The sequence below is a fragment of the Eschrichtius robustus genome, chromosome 20, assembly GCF_028021215.1.
Source record: "Eschrichtius robustus isolate mEscRob2 chromosome 20, mEscRob2.pri, whole genome shotgun sequence".
Lineage (NCBI taxonomy): Eukaryota > Metazoa > Chordata > Mammalia > Artiodactyla > Eschrichtiidae > Eschrichtius > Eschrichtius robustus.
In genome coordinates, this window is record NC_090843.1 from 18,922,412 (window position 1) to 18,940,846 (window position 18,435).

Sequence of the window (18,435 nt, forward strand, 5' to 3'; positions counted from 1 at the left end):
CGCCGCGTGCCAGGCAGAGGGCCTGGAGCGCCCCGGCCGCTGGGTCCCGGCTCGAAGCCTGCCTTCCTGCCTGCCAGGCTCCCTCGGCACGTGCCCCGCGCCCCCTGGGGCCGCGCCACCTCCTGGGCGGCCTCGGCGCGCGCCCTCTGGCCTCTAGCCCGGCTCGGGCCGCCCGTGGCCTCCCGGAAGGGGGTCCAACTGGGGTTGGGGGGGTGGGGTTGGCGGGGGCGGGGGCGGCCGGGCGGCGGCGGGAAGAGGACGCTGCCCCTTTAAGGTGCCACCGCCGCGTGGCGGGGAAACAGCTTGTGCCAGCCCCATTCCGCCAGGCTCCGCTCGCAACAAGAAACACAATGCATAACAATCAGGCGCTCTCTTGGAGCAGTGCCACGCGGCGGGGGCGGGGCGGGGCCGCGGGCGTGGCGGGGGCGTCCGGGTCACGACCCCGACCGGCGTCCGGTGGCCGCGGGTCGGCCCGGAACCTGCGCTGCTCCGCGCGGCCGCTCCGCGCCCCGCGAGGTGGCCCAGAGCCCCGGCGCCCCCGGCCTCGCCCCGCTCGCCTCCCCCTCCCTCCCGGCCTTCGCGCTCCCTGCAAAGTTCATTCCCACTAACTCTTTTCCAGGCCACTTCCCCCTCACATCTGACAATCCAGGGCCCCTCATTCTCCCAGTAATCACTCCACTGCACTAATTGCACATGCAAATATGCAAATGCGTATTAATTAATTACTATACTAATTAGTTCTGTGGTATTTGCGAGTAATAAATCATTGGATGGGAGCGAGGAAGCTGGAGACCTGGCCCATTTTCATTCTGCATAAAATTTTAATGGTCTCTCTGGCTGATCCGGGACGGCGGCGCGCGGAGAGGCTCTTAAAGGGCCAGTGGCGGCGGGAAGGGACAGGGGCGCGGAGCGCGGGGCGACCCCGGCCCTGGGCGGGCTTGGAGGTGCAGCCCCACGTCCTGCAGAGGCGATCTCCAGCACGGGGTTGGCTCGTCCCCTCCCCTTCCGGGCTAAGGGTCCTCCTGGGTGGCTTCTAAGGAGAGAATCCGGGCCGGGAGGAGGAGGCTGAGCTCGGTTTCTTTAAGAAAGGAAAGAGGGCAAGGAGCTGCGAGAGGCCAATGCCAAGGCCTTTGGGGCCCCAGGGAGACAGAAATGAAGACTCCATCTCCAGGATGGCTGAGTAAACTGAGGCACCAGACAAGACAAGCTTAGCTCTCACCCCAGCCTGTCCCCAGGGGAAGGAAGCCTCCAGGATGTCCTGGGTGCCCCAGTCTCGTCTCTGGCGGGGGCCACCACGGCTGGGGGTACCTCCAAGCTTTCCCTTTCCACATGATCAAACTGCAGCACCGCCTCCGTGGGCACCAGCTGGCACCCTGGCAGAGCAGTCCTAGGCTTGAGTGGGCCCCCGGGACCCGGTTTTCTTCTTCTAGGAGGTAGTCAGGACCCAGGCATAGGGAGGGGGCTGGAGAGTTTGCAGGGGCATTGACTCAGGGAGGTAGAGGGTTGTGCCTCCTGACTGAGCCCAAGCCAGGGTCTAGGGGGATGTCAGAGGTGGGAACACTGAGGAAGTGGAGCCTGCGGGCCTGTCCTGAGCCAGGAACCCCAATACTAGGGTCTCCAGTCTGGTTCTGCTCACCCTGCAACCTTCTGCCATCAACAAGCCCCTAGTGGGGCAAGGCCTAAAGGGGGTCAGTGCTCTAGTGGGCCCATAATAGTAACAGCAACTCACAATACTGTTAATTCGGGGGAACATTTATTTAGCCGGAGACCTGTTCTGAGAATTCTAGGTGGCTGACAACCCCCCAGTGACGGAGGTTCTATCACAGGCCCTTTTATGGATGGAGAAACACGGGCACTAGACAGTTAAGCAACCTGCTCAAGGTCACTCGGCTGCGAGGAGTGGAGTGCGATTTGAACCAAGACAGTCCAGTTCTGGCATCCGGGTTCTTTCCACCACACTCTGCCACCTCTCTCTCCGCCACTATATCCTCAGCACCTGCTGAGAGCCAGGCCCTGTGCTAAGGATAAGAACTTCATGGGCAGTGTCTCATTCAACCCTCATGACAACCCAGGAGGTAGGTTCTGGGATTCTCCCCATTCTAGAGCTGGGGAACCCAAGGCTCAGAGAGGTTGACTAAGTTGCTCTGGGCACACAGGGAGGATGTAGCAGAGTCAGGCTCACTCCCGGCCTGCAGCCTGCGTGACAGCAGAGGCCAGCAGGTCTCTGGGGGTGGGGCAGGAAAGGGTCATGACAGTTAATAAAACAAGAGAAGAAATGGAAGGGAATTCAGTTAGACAGACTGTGGGGAGAACTTGCTTCTTGAGAGGTGGGGCTCCCAGGAGATGGAGTCATGTGGAAGCTTTTCCTTCTTTTCCAAGAAGCAGGCTGGGGAAAGGCCATGGCTACCTGAATCAGGAGGAGGTTGGGGGGTGGAGGAATGGGAGGGAACAGACGGGCCCAGAGTGAGAGAACCCAGTCAGAACCATATAACTCAGAAATCCAGGTTGGTTTTTTCTCAGTTTTGTCCCCAGAACACTTACCTGCCCCCACCCGTGGAAATCTCCTGAGCAACCCCACCCCAAGATTTGCTACTTGTGGGGAGCTAGAAGATCCAGTCTCTGCTCTTTCCAGCAGGGGGATGAGAAAGATAATACTGTCACATTACCGTAAGCACCTACGATGTGCCAGGCACTTCCTGTGCCTCAGCTTGTCTAATTTTCACAACAGTTCTGTAATTATTATCCCTATTTTATAAATGGAGTCACCGAGGAAGGAAAGAGAAGTTAAGTTACTTGCCCAAGGTCACACAGCTAGTAGGTGGGAGACCGGGATTTGAACTTCTGACCTGGTGTGCTTTACCACAGTGTTCCCCGTTTCCTACTGAGCTCCTTGTGTCTACAGGGGCATAGCTGGATTTTTCTTTAAAAATAAATAAATTATTTACTTATTTTTGGCTGCATTGGGTCTTCGTCGCTGCACGCGGGCTTTCTCTAGTTGCGGCAAGCGGGGGCTACTCTTCGTTTTGGTGCGAGGGCTTCTCATTATGGTGGCTTCTCTTGTTGCGGAGCACGGGCTCTAGGCACGCGGGCTTCAGTAGTTGTGGCTCGCGGGCTCAGTAGTTATGGCTCGCTGGCTCTAGAGCGCAGGTTCAGTAGTTGTGGCGCACGGGCTTACTTGCTCCGCGGCATGTAGGATCTTCCCGGACCAGGTATCGAACCCGTGTCCCCTGCATTGCAGGCGGATTCTTTTTTTTTTTTTTTTTAAATTAATTAATTTATTTATTTATTTTTGGCTGTGTTGGGTTTTCGTTTCTGTGCGAGGGCTTTCTCTAGTTGTGGCAAGCGGGGGCCACTCTTCATCGCGGTGCGCGGGCCTCTCACTATCGTGGCCTCTCTTGTTGCGGAGCACAGGCTCCAGATGCGCAGGCTCAGTAGTTGTGGCTCACGGGCCCAGTTGCTCCGCGGCATGTGGGATCTTCCCAGACCAGGGCTCGAACCCGTGTCCCCTGCATTGGCAGGCAGATTCTCAACCACTGTGCCACTAGGAAAGTCCAGCATGGCTGGATTGACTCTTGCCCAGCAGAGCCAGGGAACACAGTAGCAGCAGGCCTTTCATCCTGGGTGCCTTTGGAACTTGCAGATGCAAAGAACATGTCTCATGTCTGCCATTCACAAGACTCCCACCCCGCGTGGATTTCCATGGTGCCTTTTATATGCTAGTGGAAGTTGGGCAAAGTGAATGTTCTGGAGGCCCAGACCCCTCCTCTCACTATCCTGGGGATGAGTGTGTGTGGGCATCTTCCCAGAGCGGGGATGCTATCCCAGCATTCCTTGCCGCCTCCCAGCCCCACCCTTGAGAGAACAGCAGGGTCAGTGAGTCTGTTAGCATCTGTCAGGGGGACCACCCTGATGTGGGAATTGAGATTCCAGTGCGCTCAGGGATGAGTCCAGGGTCCCTTTGCCTCCCAGTTGCTCAGGGGAACTTCTCTAGGGAATCTGAACACCTCATCTCCCCCAGAACTAAGAAAACCTTTGACACCTACCCTCTGGGTCTGGGAGTCCTGGGTTGGGGGTTTTAGGGTGTTGGGAGGGATGGCCTTTGGGCTGCAGAAAAATCATCCTCCCCTCTCCACTCCACTGAAGCCCAGAGAAGCTGGGTTTCATTGGGGTCTCCCCCACATGTGTCCAGTTCCTGGGAGATTGGGGGCAAGTTGGGGAGTTGGGGGAAGGAGGCAGGAGGGGCAGGCTGGCGGCTCTGAGCTTCTCCATGCAGCCCTCGGGGCCGGGTGCCTGGGCAGGAGGGGGGGCAGAGCAGCTGCTGGCGATTTATTAAGCAGTCACGGAAAAATTGGTTTATAAATTAACAGCTGTTTTAACTTTAGGGCCTCTTCTTCAGGGAATGGAAGCAGCCGACTGGACCGGGATTGGAGTGTGTGTGAGGCTGGTGGAGGGGGTGGGAGGCGGCAGGCTCCGGCAGCTGGCGTTCTTCGGGGGCAGCCTCAGCTGGCACCTCGGGGGGCACCAGGCAGTGGCCAGAGCAGGGGGTCTCCAGGTGCCCGGGTCTGAGGCTGCCCCCGCTGTGGGCTGCCGGCTTGCTCATTCTTCTCAACAGCATCCCACCTGGGGGCGCCAGAGGGAACAGATACCGCTGTACTCATGTCTGCCACCAGAGGGCAGCCTCCGCACATTGATTTTTGCTTCCCACCCAGGTTGGTCCAAACTGGGCTGAGAGAGAGAGAAACCCGGTCCAATTCTGAGCAAGAGAGAAGCCCAGTTCAGTGTATGCAAGCGATCTTGTACTTGCCCATCATGAATGTATCAAAGGCAGCAGTATGAGTGAGAACTCTGAAGTCAGACGGTCTGCCTTTGAACCCAGGTTCTGGGCAGAAGTTCGGAGCCTCATTTACCCCATCTGTAAAACGGAGTGAATCTAATGAGGATTAAATGAGACAATACATATAAAAGGCCTAGCCCCGTGCCCAGCACAGAGTAAATGCTCCATATACGTCACGCGTTGCCTATTTCTATGACTCATGTATTTATCTATTCATTCATTCCTCAATCCATCCCCTCTACAGCATGTAGTGCTACTGTACTCTGGGCACTATGGCAGGCAGGTGATGATGCAAAGACAGATAGTGGGTAGGACATGTCTCAAAATAGTGTGCTAAGAGTTATGATACACCCAGTGAGGGGGGAGGGGAGATTGACTTGGATGGGGCAAAAGAACATTTGGGGTTAATGAAAATGTTCTGTATCTGTATTGATAGTGGTCACATGTTGTATGGAAATGTTTCGTAGAAATTTATATTTAAACTTGGTACATTTTATTGTATATAAACTCTAACTCAATAGAGTTGATTTTTAAAAAAGCACCCAATGTGAATTTACTGAATGGGCAAAGGGTTGGATGATGGATGAATGAATGAATGTGTGTCAATGAGTGTCTCAGATGATTGCCCACCTGTCCTGGTGTCACCAGTGTCCCTACTGAGGGTGCCTTTGCCCTCTCCTCTCGGTGTCCACGGATTTTCCCAGAGGCGGGCCTTGGAATCCCCAACCTCTCCCTCCCGCTCTCCATCCCGCCCCCCGCCCACCCCCCACCAGCAGCGGCAGGGAAAGATGCCCCAGAGTGCCCAGCTAATGCTCCCTGGCTTCTCTAAGGTTGCTTCCAGCGGCCTCCGGGGGCCTCCCTTCCAGCTGTCACATGCCAACACAGCCAGCTTGACTCAGCTCCGTGGTGCCAAGGTTAGGGGTGTGATGCCCAGCTGCAGACCCGCAGTGCCAGCAGCGCAGCAGCCCAAACACTGGCCGACTCCGCCACCTTCTGGCTACTTTCGGAACTGCACTCCTAGCGCTCTAGAGAAGCTGGAACCTTCATTGAATACTGACCGGGGGAGCCCTGCACTGGGCTGGGGACTTCATTAGTTTCAGTTTTTCGAATCGTCACAGGTACCACGTAAGGTGGGCTTTGAGACACGAGGAAACAGAGGCACGGTGAGGCTAAGAATTTGTCTAAGGTCACACAGTAAGTTATAGATCTAAGATTCCTACTCAGGTCTGTCCAACTCTGTAGTTTATGTTGTCCACTAGACTATATCGTGCTTGGAAGAAAGGAGGGAAAATTCACGATTGAACTCTTTCCCCACCTCCCCAAAAGAGAACAAAGGCTTCACACTTCCAGAGAAGGTGAATGTAGTGCCTCCTGTATGCCGGACAATGTGGCAGGCAAGAGGCAATGATGTGAGGAGAAACAGCGTGCTCAAAATAGTGTGCTCAGACCTACTATACATTAATAGACACCCTATGACAAACTTTGTCAGTCCAAGCAGAAAGACCCATAGTTCAATGGGAGTTAAGTCAAACAAGGTCTTGAATTTGTACCTTGGACCCAAACGCCTGTGTTTCTAACTCAAGAATAATAATCGAGGAGTGGCATATTATTTTTACATCTCATTTGCATATGATTAATTCTAAGTCAAAGAAAATGGAGGTCACCCTGGCCCCTTGCTTCTCAGCCCCTCTGGGATGTGCCTGAAGCTGGCCACCTCCCCCAGCCCCTGCTGGGCTCCCCCATCCTCACCAGCCCCTCCCCACTCCTTGCCCCTGCCCGCACCTCCCCCCCCGACCCCCCCTCCCAGAAGTCCCTTTCCCTTCCTCCTCTGTCACCCACGCAGCCCCCGCCACCTGGCCGCCCACCTGAAAAACTTTTCCCCAAGTTTTTGAGAAGTCGCGTAGGATCCAGGAGAGAAAAATCAAAGTAATAAAACCTCATTTAATTCCTAACGGAGGGCAGAGCTGTGAGCTGCAATTATCTTAATGCTGAGCTATTTTTACTCTCTCTCCATCTCTGTCTCCTGCCTCTCTCTGTCGTGAGGCTTTCTCTCTCCCCCTTTGTCTCTCCATCTCTCACATGTGTTTTCTCGCTCTTTCTTTCCGATGTTTCCTACCTCCCCCTCCTCTCTCTCTCTCACCTCCTGTCTCTGTCATCCTTCCTTCCCTTCCTCCTCCTTCCTGTCTGTCCCTTGTGACTGTTCCTCTGTCAGCGAGGTTCCCCCGTCCCTCTTGGCTCCAGGGTTTAGCAGCCAGAGCTGTGGGTGCCTGGGCAAAGGTTGGGGGAAGAGGGCAAAGACCCTCCCCTCTATCCCTGAACATCCCATCTTCCAAGCTTAGCCAAGAGAGGAGAGTCTCCGTTCCCAGCTGCCCCAGCCTGGGTCAGGGGAATTTTTCCTGATTCAGGGCCACCCAGAGCTCCAAACCTTTTGGCAGAACCTCTATGAACAAGCCTCCCTGGTCAAAGGAGCCTGAGCCGCTGTGTTCCCCAAGGCCCTCTCAGCTCGGATGGGCTCTGAGGTTCCACTGGTAGTGATGCCTCCTTGTCCCTGTCCTCTCATTACCCATCCAGCTGTCCTCTGTCCCCTTCCTCCCAACCAGGACCTTCCCACCTCCCCAGCACTGGAAGCCACAGGCCTTTCAGCCTCACCTTAGCCCAGTGGCCACTCAGGTTACTGCCTGAGCCATGCCTTTCCTGTGCCCCTTCCTGACTCCCAGGACCTCCTCATGTGCACTGCCAAACTGGTCGTTACCACCCCCCACCGTAACCCAGCTGAAGGAGGGGTCTGGGCCAAGCCAAGGGCTGCCAGAGATGCCCACACCCCTGGGCCAGCAACCTGGCATCTGGCTGTTTCCCCATAAGCATAAAAGTCAACAAACACAGCGGGACTTGAGCCAGGCCTGGGGGTTGGGGGGAGTGGCGCTGAGCAGCCAGGGCTTCCAGTGCCCATGGGCAAACCTCTGCCCTCCTGCTACCCTCTTCTCACTCCCAGAGTGGGCGCTGACTCTGGGGCACTGCATTGTGCCCCTGACCCCATTTTCACAAGACTCCTCTGGCCTCTTGCTCCTTCTTGCTCTGCCAAGGACCCAGCACACTGGGGCTGGGAGTGGAAAAGTTGCTGGGTGGGGGGAGGGGGACACCTGACTGTTCCAGGCCCGAAGGTGACCAGGAGAGAAGAGAGCCAGCACAAACAGAGCCCCAGGAAGACACATGCCTATGTACACGTCTACACACACACCCTCTCATCACCGCAGAGGGGCATTCAGTCCCTCACCTCTATGTCCGCAGAGGGAAACACCGGTTCCTACAAAGATACCTGGGACCTGGACAGATAAACAGGGACACTCCAAACCACAGGGCCATCTCCTCCCCTTTCTCCCCTCCAGAGACACACACAAACGCCTCTGCAGAGAGAGAGAGGTTCACACCTCAGAAACGAGCACACACACACCTCTCCCCCCTGCTCTATTCCTGCACCAAACTCACACACGTGATGGCACGTGTACTGGTACAGGCTGGCCCCCATCACCCCCAACTCTATCTCCCCGGGGCTGGCTCTGTCTCCCCCATGTTAGATCTGGGGAGGCACTTGAATCCAGGATATTTCACGGCAGGGACACATTCCCCGCCCCCCACGGGAGTGCTCCCAGGATCACAGCCTCATCCCCTTCTACTGTACAGGCTGGAGCTGTGGATACAGTACCCACCCCCCCCCCCAAGCTGGCACAGCCTGCCCATCACCTTGACAGCCTCTGACATCCTCCCCCACCTCACCCCCTCCCCCGCACACACACAGTCTTCCCACACCCTGCCACTCACACCCGCATCCTTGACACTCTGACACACTTACTCACATAGACTCGCACACACTCTCACCACACCGACACCCCCCCGCCACACACACACACACACACTCCCTAGCTATAGGCACTACAGGGCCCCTGGCACTCACTTTCACACACTCCCTGCCATGATGACTGACACGTGTCCTCCCACGCACAACCCGCTCCACGCTCACTCGCTTTCTAGGACACCCCCATTCACAGCGTGGCAGGCTGGTGGTATTCTCTCCACGACCTCACGGCCTCCCCGTGAAACTCCAAGTACCCACGCCAGGAAGGGGTTAAAGCCAGAGTCCCCGCTGCCGCTCTCCCCTCGGTCTGCCCACATTATCCTCCCTGCTGGACTCCATCAATAATGCAGCTTCAAGTTCTGGGGAGACGGCAGGGGGCACCCAGCCCGCTCCCCGGGTCCCGGCTCACACTCCCCGCCCTCCTCCCGGCCCCGGGAGAACACGCTCCTCGGCGCTCATTGGCCCCTGTCTCCTGAGTCCTCCCACCAAGCTCCCGGGCGCCAGGCCCAGGCTGAGGGCACGGGCTGGGCACCCCGAGGCTGGGGCCGGAGGGTGAGACCCGGAGAGCCGGAGCGAGGCAGAGACAGAGACAGACATGCGGAGAGGGAGCAAGGGAGATAGAGGAAGGGCGGAGCGACACTGAGAGAGAGCGAGGGAAGGAGGGGAGAGACAGGGACCCAGACCCGCGAGCCGGGGAGCCCGGGGTGCGGGCGCGAAGGCACCGAGGCACGGTCGAGCCCCGGAGCCCGGCGGGGTAGGCGAGCAGGCGGCCGCCCCCCGCCCCCCGCCCCCGCGCCCCCTCCCCTCGCCGGCGCGGTATTTTTATCTGTGCGTGAACAGCCCTCCTGCTCCTCCCCGCCGCACTCAGCCCGCTGTCGCCGCGGCGCCCTGAGCAGCGCGCCTGGACCGCAGCCCCGGACCCCAGCCCCGGACCCCGCGGCGCGCGCCCCGCCCACCGACCACCCGCCCGCCATGGACCCCAAGGACCGCAAGAAGATCCAGTTCTCCGTGCCCGCGCCCCCCAGCCAGCTCGACCCCCGCCAGGTGGAGATGGTAAGGGGGCTGCGCCCCAGCCCCGGCGGCGCCCCCCTCACCCCAGCTAAGCACCCGGGCTCCTCTGCGCTCCGGGGTCTGAAGTGGCCTGGGAGACGGGGGCGAAGTAGTCCCGGGCCCGCCTCGGACGCGGCGGGGACGCGGGGCAGCGCGTGAAGTTCGCTGCAGACTCGTGCAACTTTTTCCCCGGGGCCTCTGTCCTCATCCCGGGGCGGGAGAATCCCGGGCGGCCCCGGGGAGGGCAGACGGTCCTCTGGACCCTGCACAGTGTCCTCGTTCCCTAAACTTCCACGCGGACCACTGGTGCCGCTCAGATGTGAGAAACATGGTACACTGACCTATGACACAGAGCAGGCCTCCGCCCAGCTGCCCCACGCTCTGGCTTTCTCTCTAGTTCCACCCTGCGTGCCTGGGCTGGGGTCGCCAGAACCTTGTTCTGACCTCTAGACAGAGCCACAACATGGCAACATGGGGGGGGGGGGGAGGGTGATGACCAGTCATCACAGAAGCCAGAAGTCCTCCCACAGACAACTGAGTTCTCTGGACAGCCTTTCTGGGGACTGGAGGCCTTCAAGGGCTTGAGGTGGGGGTGGGGGGTGGGATGTGATGGAGGGAGAGAAGAGGGTTCTGCCCCCCACCCGCAACCTAGCCATTCACTTGTTGCTGAGATGCAGCTGGCACCCCACAGCGCAGTGAGAGTGGAGCCAAGTCATTTTGGGGAGAGCTAGGCGGCCATGGGGGCAGGTTGGGTCCCCGGCCCAAGCAGCTTTTGGTCTGGAGGGCAGTGTTGGGAGCTTGGCAGAGGGAGGTGGCAGTTTCAGCTTAATTCACCTGGTTCTCTTTGTACATTTCCCTGGAGCTCAGAGGGGACCTAATTAACTGACAGTTGGTCTGATTGCCAAGCTGGGGGGAAGGGGGGTGAGTCACTAGGAGTGCTCAGTGCGCCCCCCACCCCCCCCCCCGGTTCAGCTTGGCTCATGTACCAAGGATGGCAACTTTTTGTTTTTTATGAGGACTGGGTGAAGAGTTCTGCAGCCTGAGAAATACTGCTAGAGGGACCCAGAGCCAGGCCCCCAGAGACCACACCCAGGCCCCTGTGGGTCTGCGGGTCAGAGCCACACCTGAGCCTCAGTGTGAGGTTGGAGGTGCCTGCAGTACCAGGCTCAGCCTCCCTCTGCAACTGGATCCACTTTCCCTGGAGCCCTTGAGCTGACCTTAGATAGGCAGGGCCATGTGGGTGCCATGGCCCATGAGGCATCTTCCACAGCCAGCTTCAGGTCCTGAGGTCTGATGTCTTGAAAAATGAGAGAGGAAGGGCCTTGGTAGGGGAAGACAGAAAGGGAGGTGGCAGTTCTGGAGTAGCCATGGAGTGGGATGGGCGTCAGCTGGGAGCCAGTGATGCATTTTTCTTGTCCCTTCCCTGCCTTGGCATGCTGTGTGACTTTGAGCTCTTTGCTGAACCTCTCTGAGCCTTGGGTTTTCACCTTGGTAAAATGAGGGGGTTGGGTGAGCTATGGAGTTCCTTACAGCTCTGACAGTCTTTGATTCAAAGATTCCCTGGGGACTCCAAAGCACTGTTTGTTCCCTGCTGCCTGGGTAGCGGGTGGGGAGTGGGCTGCAGGTGTCTGTCCTGCCCCCCCCCCCCATCTCTTTCTCTATCTTCTTAGATCCGGCGCAGGAGACCAACCCCTGCCATGCTGTTCCGGCTCTCAGAGCACTCCTCGCCAGGTGGGCCCCTACCCTGCCCCCTAGTCCTGGCCCCATCCTAACCCTGATGCCTTCTTGAGGCCCCTGCCAAAGTCCCATGAGTAGGAGACTGAGCAGAAGATGGGGGGGTTAAGGTCTGGGAGCACAGCTCCATTGGGTTCATTTATTGACCAGGCACCTTCCAACACCAGGAGGGAAAGGGCACAGAGACTGAGCCTTTGGGGAAAGTAATTCAGATTCTTTCTCTCTTCTCTCTCTCCTTCTTCCCTCTTCTTCCGGCTCGGTTCACTGGTGGCCTCCCTCAGAGGAGGACGCCTCACCCCACCAGGTGAGTTTCCAGGGGCAGCTGGAAGGAGGGATGCCAGGGCCCTTTGTGATGGGGTGGAGGGGATTACTTCCCAGCTAACTCAGCGTGCCACCCAGGAGGACATTAGCATATCAATTGGCACCTCAGTGAGAGTGCCTGGTGCCAGGGTGCCACCAGCACCCTGCCCTTGCCTTTCCTCTGCCCTTGTCTTTCCTCTGCTCAGACTCAGGCTGGGCCTCCAGAAGCCAGGGTCCTGCTCTGAGCCAGGCCATGGCTATGGAGCCCCTCCCAAAGCCGCCAGTTAGCCTCAGCCTCAGTGCAGGAGGTGCAGGACCCGAGGGGCAGCAGTGCCTGGGCCTGGACCTGAGAACAGAGGCTAGACCAGTCTGCCCGGGTTGCCTTGGTGGGATGGAATGGCGGGAGGGTGAAGGAAAGGGGCCTCTGTAAGCCCATTTAACCTGGCACTTCCCCAGCAGAGAGCCTCAGGAGAGGGGCACCACCTCAAGTCGAAGAGAGCCAACCCCTGTGCCTACACACCCCCCTCGCTGAAAGGTACTGTCCCCCACCCATCAGTTGGGCTGTCCCCTTGAGCCCTGCAACTGGGCTGACATTGGGTGTGTGTGTGACATGTTGAGATTTTGTTGGTGGGGAGGGATAGTCTCGTGTACCCACCCCAATCCCTACTTAGAGACCAATTCTTTCTTAATTTGGCCTTGTAAAAAGAAGGAGCCCAGAGGCTGAAAAGAGTGGCATGGGTCTTAAAATCAGGTTGTGGGGTTGAAAGAAAAGAGGTACATAACAAGTAGGCGTCAACATAAAGAGACTCAGCTCTGCACCTCCTTTGCAAGCAAGCACTGGACCACCTCCCCCTCCTCCTCCCCGAAGGGCACCTTCTTTGGGCTGCACCCCTTGCTCTCCTCTCCCATTCCCGTGCCATTTGCACAGGTCTGCACACTGATGCTTCTGTTCCTGCTTTTCCTTTCTATACCAAAAGGCAAGTCATTCCTATAGCACTCACTTATCAAACACGTAGTGTATGCCAGGCCCCCCTGGTGGGCGCTGGGCAAAAATAAGAGTAAGATTTGGCCTCAGCCCTCCTGGGGCCCTTCACCTCAAAGGGTCAGGGAGAGTTACAGAGGAGAGGGTGTTTAAGCTTGGATGGGAAGGATGAATAAGAATTCCACAGGCAGGCCAGGCATGGAGGGGCATTCCAGGGAGAGGGAGGAAGGTGTGCAAAGGGAAGCAGGTGTGAAATCACAGGGGTCTTCAGGGCCGGCCTGGAGACTTGGCTTCCGGGGGGAGCTGGGGGAGATACACCTGGAGGAGAAGGTGGGACAGGTTGGGGTGTGGGGAGGGTCTCTTCCTAACTAAGCCTTAGGATGCCTTCCTACACCCACCTCAGCTCCCATCTGAGGCTCTTCCTGCCTGGCCAGCCCCTCCTCCCACGGAGGCTGGGAGGGAGGGAACCAGAAGGGTGTGCGGAGAGCTCCCTCCAGGGTGGGTTTAATGAGTTCCCAGTAACCGGCCAAGGTCAACAGGTGCACCTGTCAGCCTGCCGGCCAAGGTTGGGAGCAGAGAGACTGGGGAGAGAGGAGAGAAGGGCAGGTGCCCTTTCTCTTCCTCAAGGACAGGACGATGCAGGGATAGCAAGCGGGCAGTGGGTTCAGCTTTTGGAAGGACTTCCTACCTGTAGGGATGCGGGGAAGGCCAGCCCCCGAAGCAGGCATGAGGGAGGAGGTGGCATCTTCTCAGGAGAGAATATGAGAAATCTCTCTCCTCCCCATCCTGGGCTGGGTTGGGGGCAAGTGCGTGTGAGAGGGAAGAACTACCCTTGGACTCTTGATTGTGAGCAAGGGGCAGAGGGCTGGGGTGAAAAAGATGGCCAGAAATGTGCCCCCACCCCCGTGGCCCCTTTGGGCTGCAACTTAAGGAGGGTCTGAATGGGGAGAGGCAGGGCGGTGGAAAGGGGCCAGGAGAGGGGTGCGGGGGCTGTGCTGGAGACCTTGGAGCTTGAAAAGGGACACTTGGGTGGGGGGAACTCAGGTTCCCAGAGTTGGAGACAGAGGGATTAGGAGACAGTTGGGAGGATGAGGGGGAGACCCCAGAGAGCCCTGCGAGGCACGAGGCAGGCGAGGCACGCGGGAGGCTCACGGGGCGCCAGCACAGGGCTGTGCACACCTATTGTTGACACTGTGGCTCACGAACTGAAGAACTGAACTCTCCTCCCCCGGCTGCTCGAGCTGCCACCTCCTCTCCTCCCTTCCTCCCTTCCCCAACGCTCAGAGGACCCTTCTGAACCTGCAGGGCACTGTGTTATAGGCTTTGGCTCCTTTCTGGGCAGGGAAAGCATCTGGCAGGGTGGGGGACTTGTAGGGGGAGAAGCTCAGGGCCCCCAAGGAAGGGTGGACATTGAGTCTTGGCTTGAGGGGGGTTCTCCAAGGCCGAACTCTCACACTTGGTTCAAGGTGAAGCTTTGCCGTGTCCCCAAGGACAGGGAGGGGTAATTTATTGCGCTTTTATTGCCTGGGTAGCTTGCCCAGAGCCAGCAGGAGGCACCGGGTGGAGCTCGGGGCAAGGCAGGGCAGCAGGCAGGCACAATGCACCCTCTGTGCCTGTCCCTGAGTTGGCAGGAGAGCGGTGCCCTGCTCCCTCCACTGGAGGTTTCCAGCCTGGATCTGCCCCCTCTCGGCTTTCTGAGGGGAGGGGCTGCCTACGGAGCAAGGAGTAGCTGCAGCAACTGCAGGTCCCAGCTCTCCGGCACCTGGTCTCTGGGCCTTGAGTTTAGTGACCCAAATGCTCTAAAATCCCACCAGCTCCTGGCCTCCCTGCTGCCTCTGTCTTAGCCACTCCTCCCAGGGTCCCCTCACCCCCTGCCATTCTCCCAGAGTCCCCCAGCCCTGGCCCCTTTCTCCTAACCCCTTATTCCCTTCCATCTTTTGGAAACTTCTCTCCAGCTGCCCACACTGTTCCCTTGCTAGGTCCTATCCCAGCAGGCCTTGGTGGCGTTGGGGGGGGTGGGTGGTGTTCGCTGCTTTCTAGGTCACCGCAGAGGGAGCTGAAGCTCGGGGATGTGGGTCAAGATTGTGGGGGCTGCGTCTGGGCACGCCGCATCCCCAGGCACGGACTTCACTGGCTGCAGACTATTATGTCCTTAGCCTCAGAACTGTTCCTACCTCTTAGAGCCTGGGGCAGAGGTGTGTGGGGTAGCATCTATAATGGGGCAGTGCCAGGGAGTGGGGACCAAGCCCAGCATGGGGTGGTGGGCAGGATCGGGGTGAGCAGTGAGCCCTAAGCAGGCTGGGCACTCCCCTAGAAATTGAAAGGGACAAATCCCCCAGGGCCTGGCCCACAGGCCCTGTGCCTTCCCCAGGGGCTGTAGCTGGGGGACAATCTCCCCAGCCAGGGAATGTTAAGCTGCTGCTGTACCCGCCTGCTCTTGTCCGGCTTGGCAGGAGCTGCCTGGTGCCAGCCTCTGGGGAAGCAGCATCTTTGGACAGCTTAAGAGCCAAACACGATCAAGAGTCTACCCCCTGCTGCTTCTGCCCTGGTCTGGCCCCCAGCAGGCTGACCGGCAGCTTTTAGCTTTTGAACTAGACCCCTGTGGGGGATTAGCTCTGCCCCAGGCCCACGGGATGGAGGCTGGGGACTGGGCCACATGCCTCTCCCACTTCTTGGGCCTGGCTGACCCCTGCCTTCCCGGTCCCCCTGTGCCAGCTGTGCAGCGCATTGCTGAGTCTCACCTGCAGTCCATCAGCAACGTGGGTGAGAACCAGGCCTCAGAGGAGGAGGATGAGCTGGGGGAGCTGCGGGAGCTGGGCTACCCAAGAGAGGAAGAAGAGGAGGAGGAGGAGGATGACGAAGAAGAGGAGGAGGAGGAGGACAGCCAGGCTGAAATCCTGAAGGGCAGCAGGGGGTCTGGTAAGCTGAACGGGGCTGTGAAGCCGGGGTTCCACCCCCACAGATAAGGTGGGATCCCCCTTGAGTGTCCTGGAACACCCCCTCCCGGTTCACAGTTTCTCACACATGTAAAGGGCCTCCCCACTCTCTCATCCCACAGGATGCCTTGCACTCAGCCTTACCTGACCCCTGGGCTGTTCCCATCCTTGACTCAGTCCTTCTCCCAATCAGGTTTCCTCTAATAATTCCTCTCTTCCCTAAGAATTAAGGCAAGGCCACCTGAGGTTTGAGGCTAGACCCAAGAAAGGACTTTCCATCCACGGCAGTTGGGAGGTGCAAGGAGATGGGGGATAGTGGACTAAGAGTATCCAGTGCCCCCATCGCCTGCATTTCTGAACACAGGATGTGGTCTCTGCTGGGAGGCACAGGGCTGGTTGATGAGTCCTCCCCAGGAAGCTGTGGCTCTTTTCCCCTTTTTTATTTCCTAGGCTGGAGGTGAGAGGGTGCCCTCTAGTGTCTAGATGGAGAATGTAGGATTCAAGAACCAGCTGCGTTGGCTGTAGCTCCAACCCCAGCTGCCTGGGAAGAGAGGGGCCAGGGAGGGGCATGAAACGTACACAGAAGGCCTCAGAGCTAGAGACCCCAAATCCCAAAATCTCCACAGGGAGTCCCAAGGCCCAGAGAATTCCTAGGCGGGAAGATCTCAGCCCTCCCAGGACAGTTCTTTCTAGGCCCAGGCCAGCCACATCTATCCCTCCCAGTGCACCTTAAACGTTCTGGTGCCATTATTTATGGGGATGAAGAATAGCCAACCACTCCTGCTTGAAGTGTCCATCCCTTGCACCCTCCAAAAATGGCGTGGGCCTCCTCTCTGCCTTGGCAGTGGGGGCATCGGCCACGGGAGCAAAAGCTCCAGCTGGAAGAGGTGAGTCAACTCCCACGGGGACCCCCCAGAACAGGTGAAGAGGAGGTGAGAGGAGACTGCTCCCTTAGGAAAGCAGCAGGGCAGTGGGTCAAACGACAAGATGACCAAGGAGCAATATCAATTGCCACCAATCTTGGAGCAGCTCCTAGGTGCCGGCGCTGGGCTGCAGGGTATTAACTATTATCTTATTTAAGGCAGTCTACACAATTTCCCTCTTACCGTCCCCTTCAAAGAGGTAACAACGGACCTATCTAAGTCATATGGCTAGTCATTGCAAGAGCTGTCTTAGTCCAGTGCTCTCTCCACTATACCACGATACCCTCAGAAATCTTAGCCACAGCCAGCTGAGAGACTCGGCTCCTGTTCCAGGACAGCCAGATGGATACTCAGAGCCTGTGCTTTTATCCCTTCTTTCCTGTCCACAGCTGGGCAGAAGACTACTTGTGGCCAAGGTCTGGAGGGTCCCTGGGAGCGCCCGCCTCCTCTGGATGAGCCCCAGAGAGACGGAAGCTCTGAGGACCAAGTGGAAGACCCGGCATTAAATGGTGAGGTTTGGGGGAGGGGTGGGGGCTGGGGAGGCGGGGCTGGGATCTTGGTGGGCGTGGCCAGACCCTAAGTCCATCTGCTTGCCTTACAGAACCTGGGGAGGAGCCACAGCGCCCTGCTCACCCTGAACCTGGCACATAGGCACCAGCCCTGCATCTCCCAGAAGAAGTGGCAAGGGCATTGCTGTTCCGTAGAAACCCACTCTGTCCCCACCCTACTTTGTACCCTTCCCCTCACTTGCTAGGGCTGCGGCTTCTGACTTAGAAGACTAGGGCTGGTCTGTGTTTGCTTGTCTGCCCACCTTTGGCTGATGCCCGGAGTCCCTGGGCACTTGCTGCCTGATGCCTACCCCTGCCAGTCATTCCCCCATTCACCCAGTGGGTGGTGGGATGTGAGAGAGCTTGCATTGGGAAATCCAGTAAATGGGGGACAAAGGTTCATCCTTCACAAGTCTACTCCCCAGATCTTCTCCCCTGGGCACAGGAAACCCACAGGGCAGGACCCTAAGATCTGGGGAAAGAGGGTACTGAGAACTTTAAGTGCCCATAGATCCTTCTCCATCCCCTGGGGAATTCCAAGTCACCACCCCTCTCACTGGCTTCTACCAGGCCCCAGGATTCAGGCATCCTTTCCACAGCCTCAACATTTCGGAAATCTTCCCCTTATCAACTGCTCCCCAGCCTGGGTGCCTGGAAGATGCACTGGCAGAGGCTGCTTTGTTGCATTTTGTTTGTGCTTTGATGCCAGGAATGCCGCCTAGTATAAGTCCTTAGGGGGGCACATGGTGGGGGAGCCAGGCTCTCCTTGTCCTCCAGCTGCTCTGCCCCCTTCCCTTCTTCCCTGACTCCAGGACTGAACCGCTCCCATGCTGTAATAAATCTTTGTAAATAACTGCTGAGACTTCTCTTTCAGGGGAAAGGAGAGGGAGGAGGTAACAGGTCTCCCTGTTACCCTGTGGTGGTCATCCAAGGGTCAGGTCCTCGACCCTAGTGTCCAGTCCTCTAGTTTGGAGCCTTGACTGCTGACAAGCTCCGAGCCCTCTTGGGAAGGACCACAGGAGTTCTAGATCCTGCTGGGGATGGCTGAAAGAGGCAGAGGGGGAAAGAGGAGTCCTTCAAGAGTTAACTGGATCCCTCCAAAGGGCCTGTCCCCCAGCCCCACGGGCCTCCCCTCAGGAAGATCCCCTTTTTTCTCCACAGTGCCAGGCCTATGTGGCCCAATAAGGATGATGCCCCTGGGCTTCTTTCCAACTCCCCTACCGTTAGGAAGATCCTTTCAGGCCTAACTTTAGCTGCAGCCCCCACTTCCGCCCC

General features: G+C 58.0%; 1 protein-coding gene across 2 annotated transcripts; it reads left to right on the forward strand.

Annotated features, from left to right (window-relative positions):
* The first annotated feature begins 9,659 nt into the window (after positions 1 to 9,659).
* PPP1R1B (protein phosphatase 1 regulatory inhibitor subunit 1B) lies at positions 9,660 to 17,985 on the forward strand. 2 transcript variants are annotated; one of them, XM_068530814.1, is made up of 7 exons: positions 9,660 to 9,740; positions 11,408 to 11,468; positions 11,753 to 11,775; positions 12,228 to 12,306; positions 15,469 to 15,672; positions 17,002 to 17,121; positions 17,214 to 17,985. In XM_068530814.1, the coding sequence occupies exons 1-7, from the start codon at positions 9,660 to 9,662 to the stop codon at positions 17,261 to 17,263; spliced, it is 618 nt and encodes a 205-aa protein (XP_068386915.1). In that variant the 3' UTR covers positions 17,264 to 17,985. The 2 variants fall into 2 exon arrangements, with proteins under 2 accessions (XP_068386915.1, XP_068386916.1); XM_068530815.1 differs by having other exon boundaries at positions 12,231 to 12,306.
* The last annotated feature ends 450 nt before the right edge of the window (positions 17,986 to 18,435 follow it).

Coding starts and splice junctions, on each gene's coding strand:
- PPP1R1B (XM_068530814.1), top strand. CDS start 9,660: ATGGACCCCAAGGACCGCAAGAAGATCCAGTTCTCCGTGCCCGCGCCC. Junction 11,776..12,227: donor AGGACGCCTCACCCCACCAG/GTGAGTTTCCAG, acceptor GCACTTCCCCAG/CAGAGAGCCTCAGGAGAGGG. Junction 15,673..17,001: donor GAAGGGCAGCAGGGGGTCTG/GTAAGCTGAACG, acceptor TCCTGTCCACAG/CTGGGCAGAAGACTACTTGT.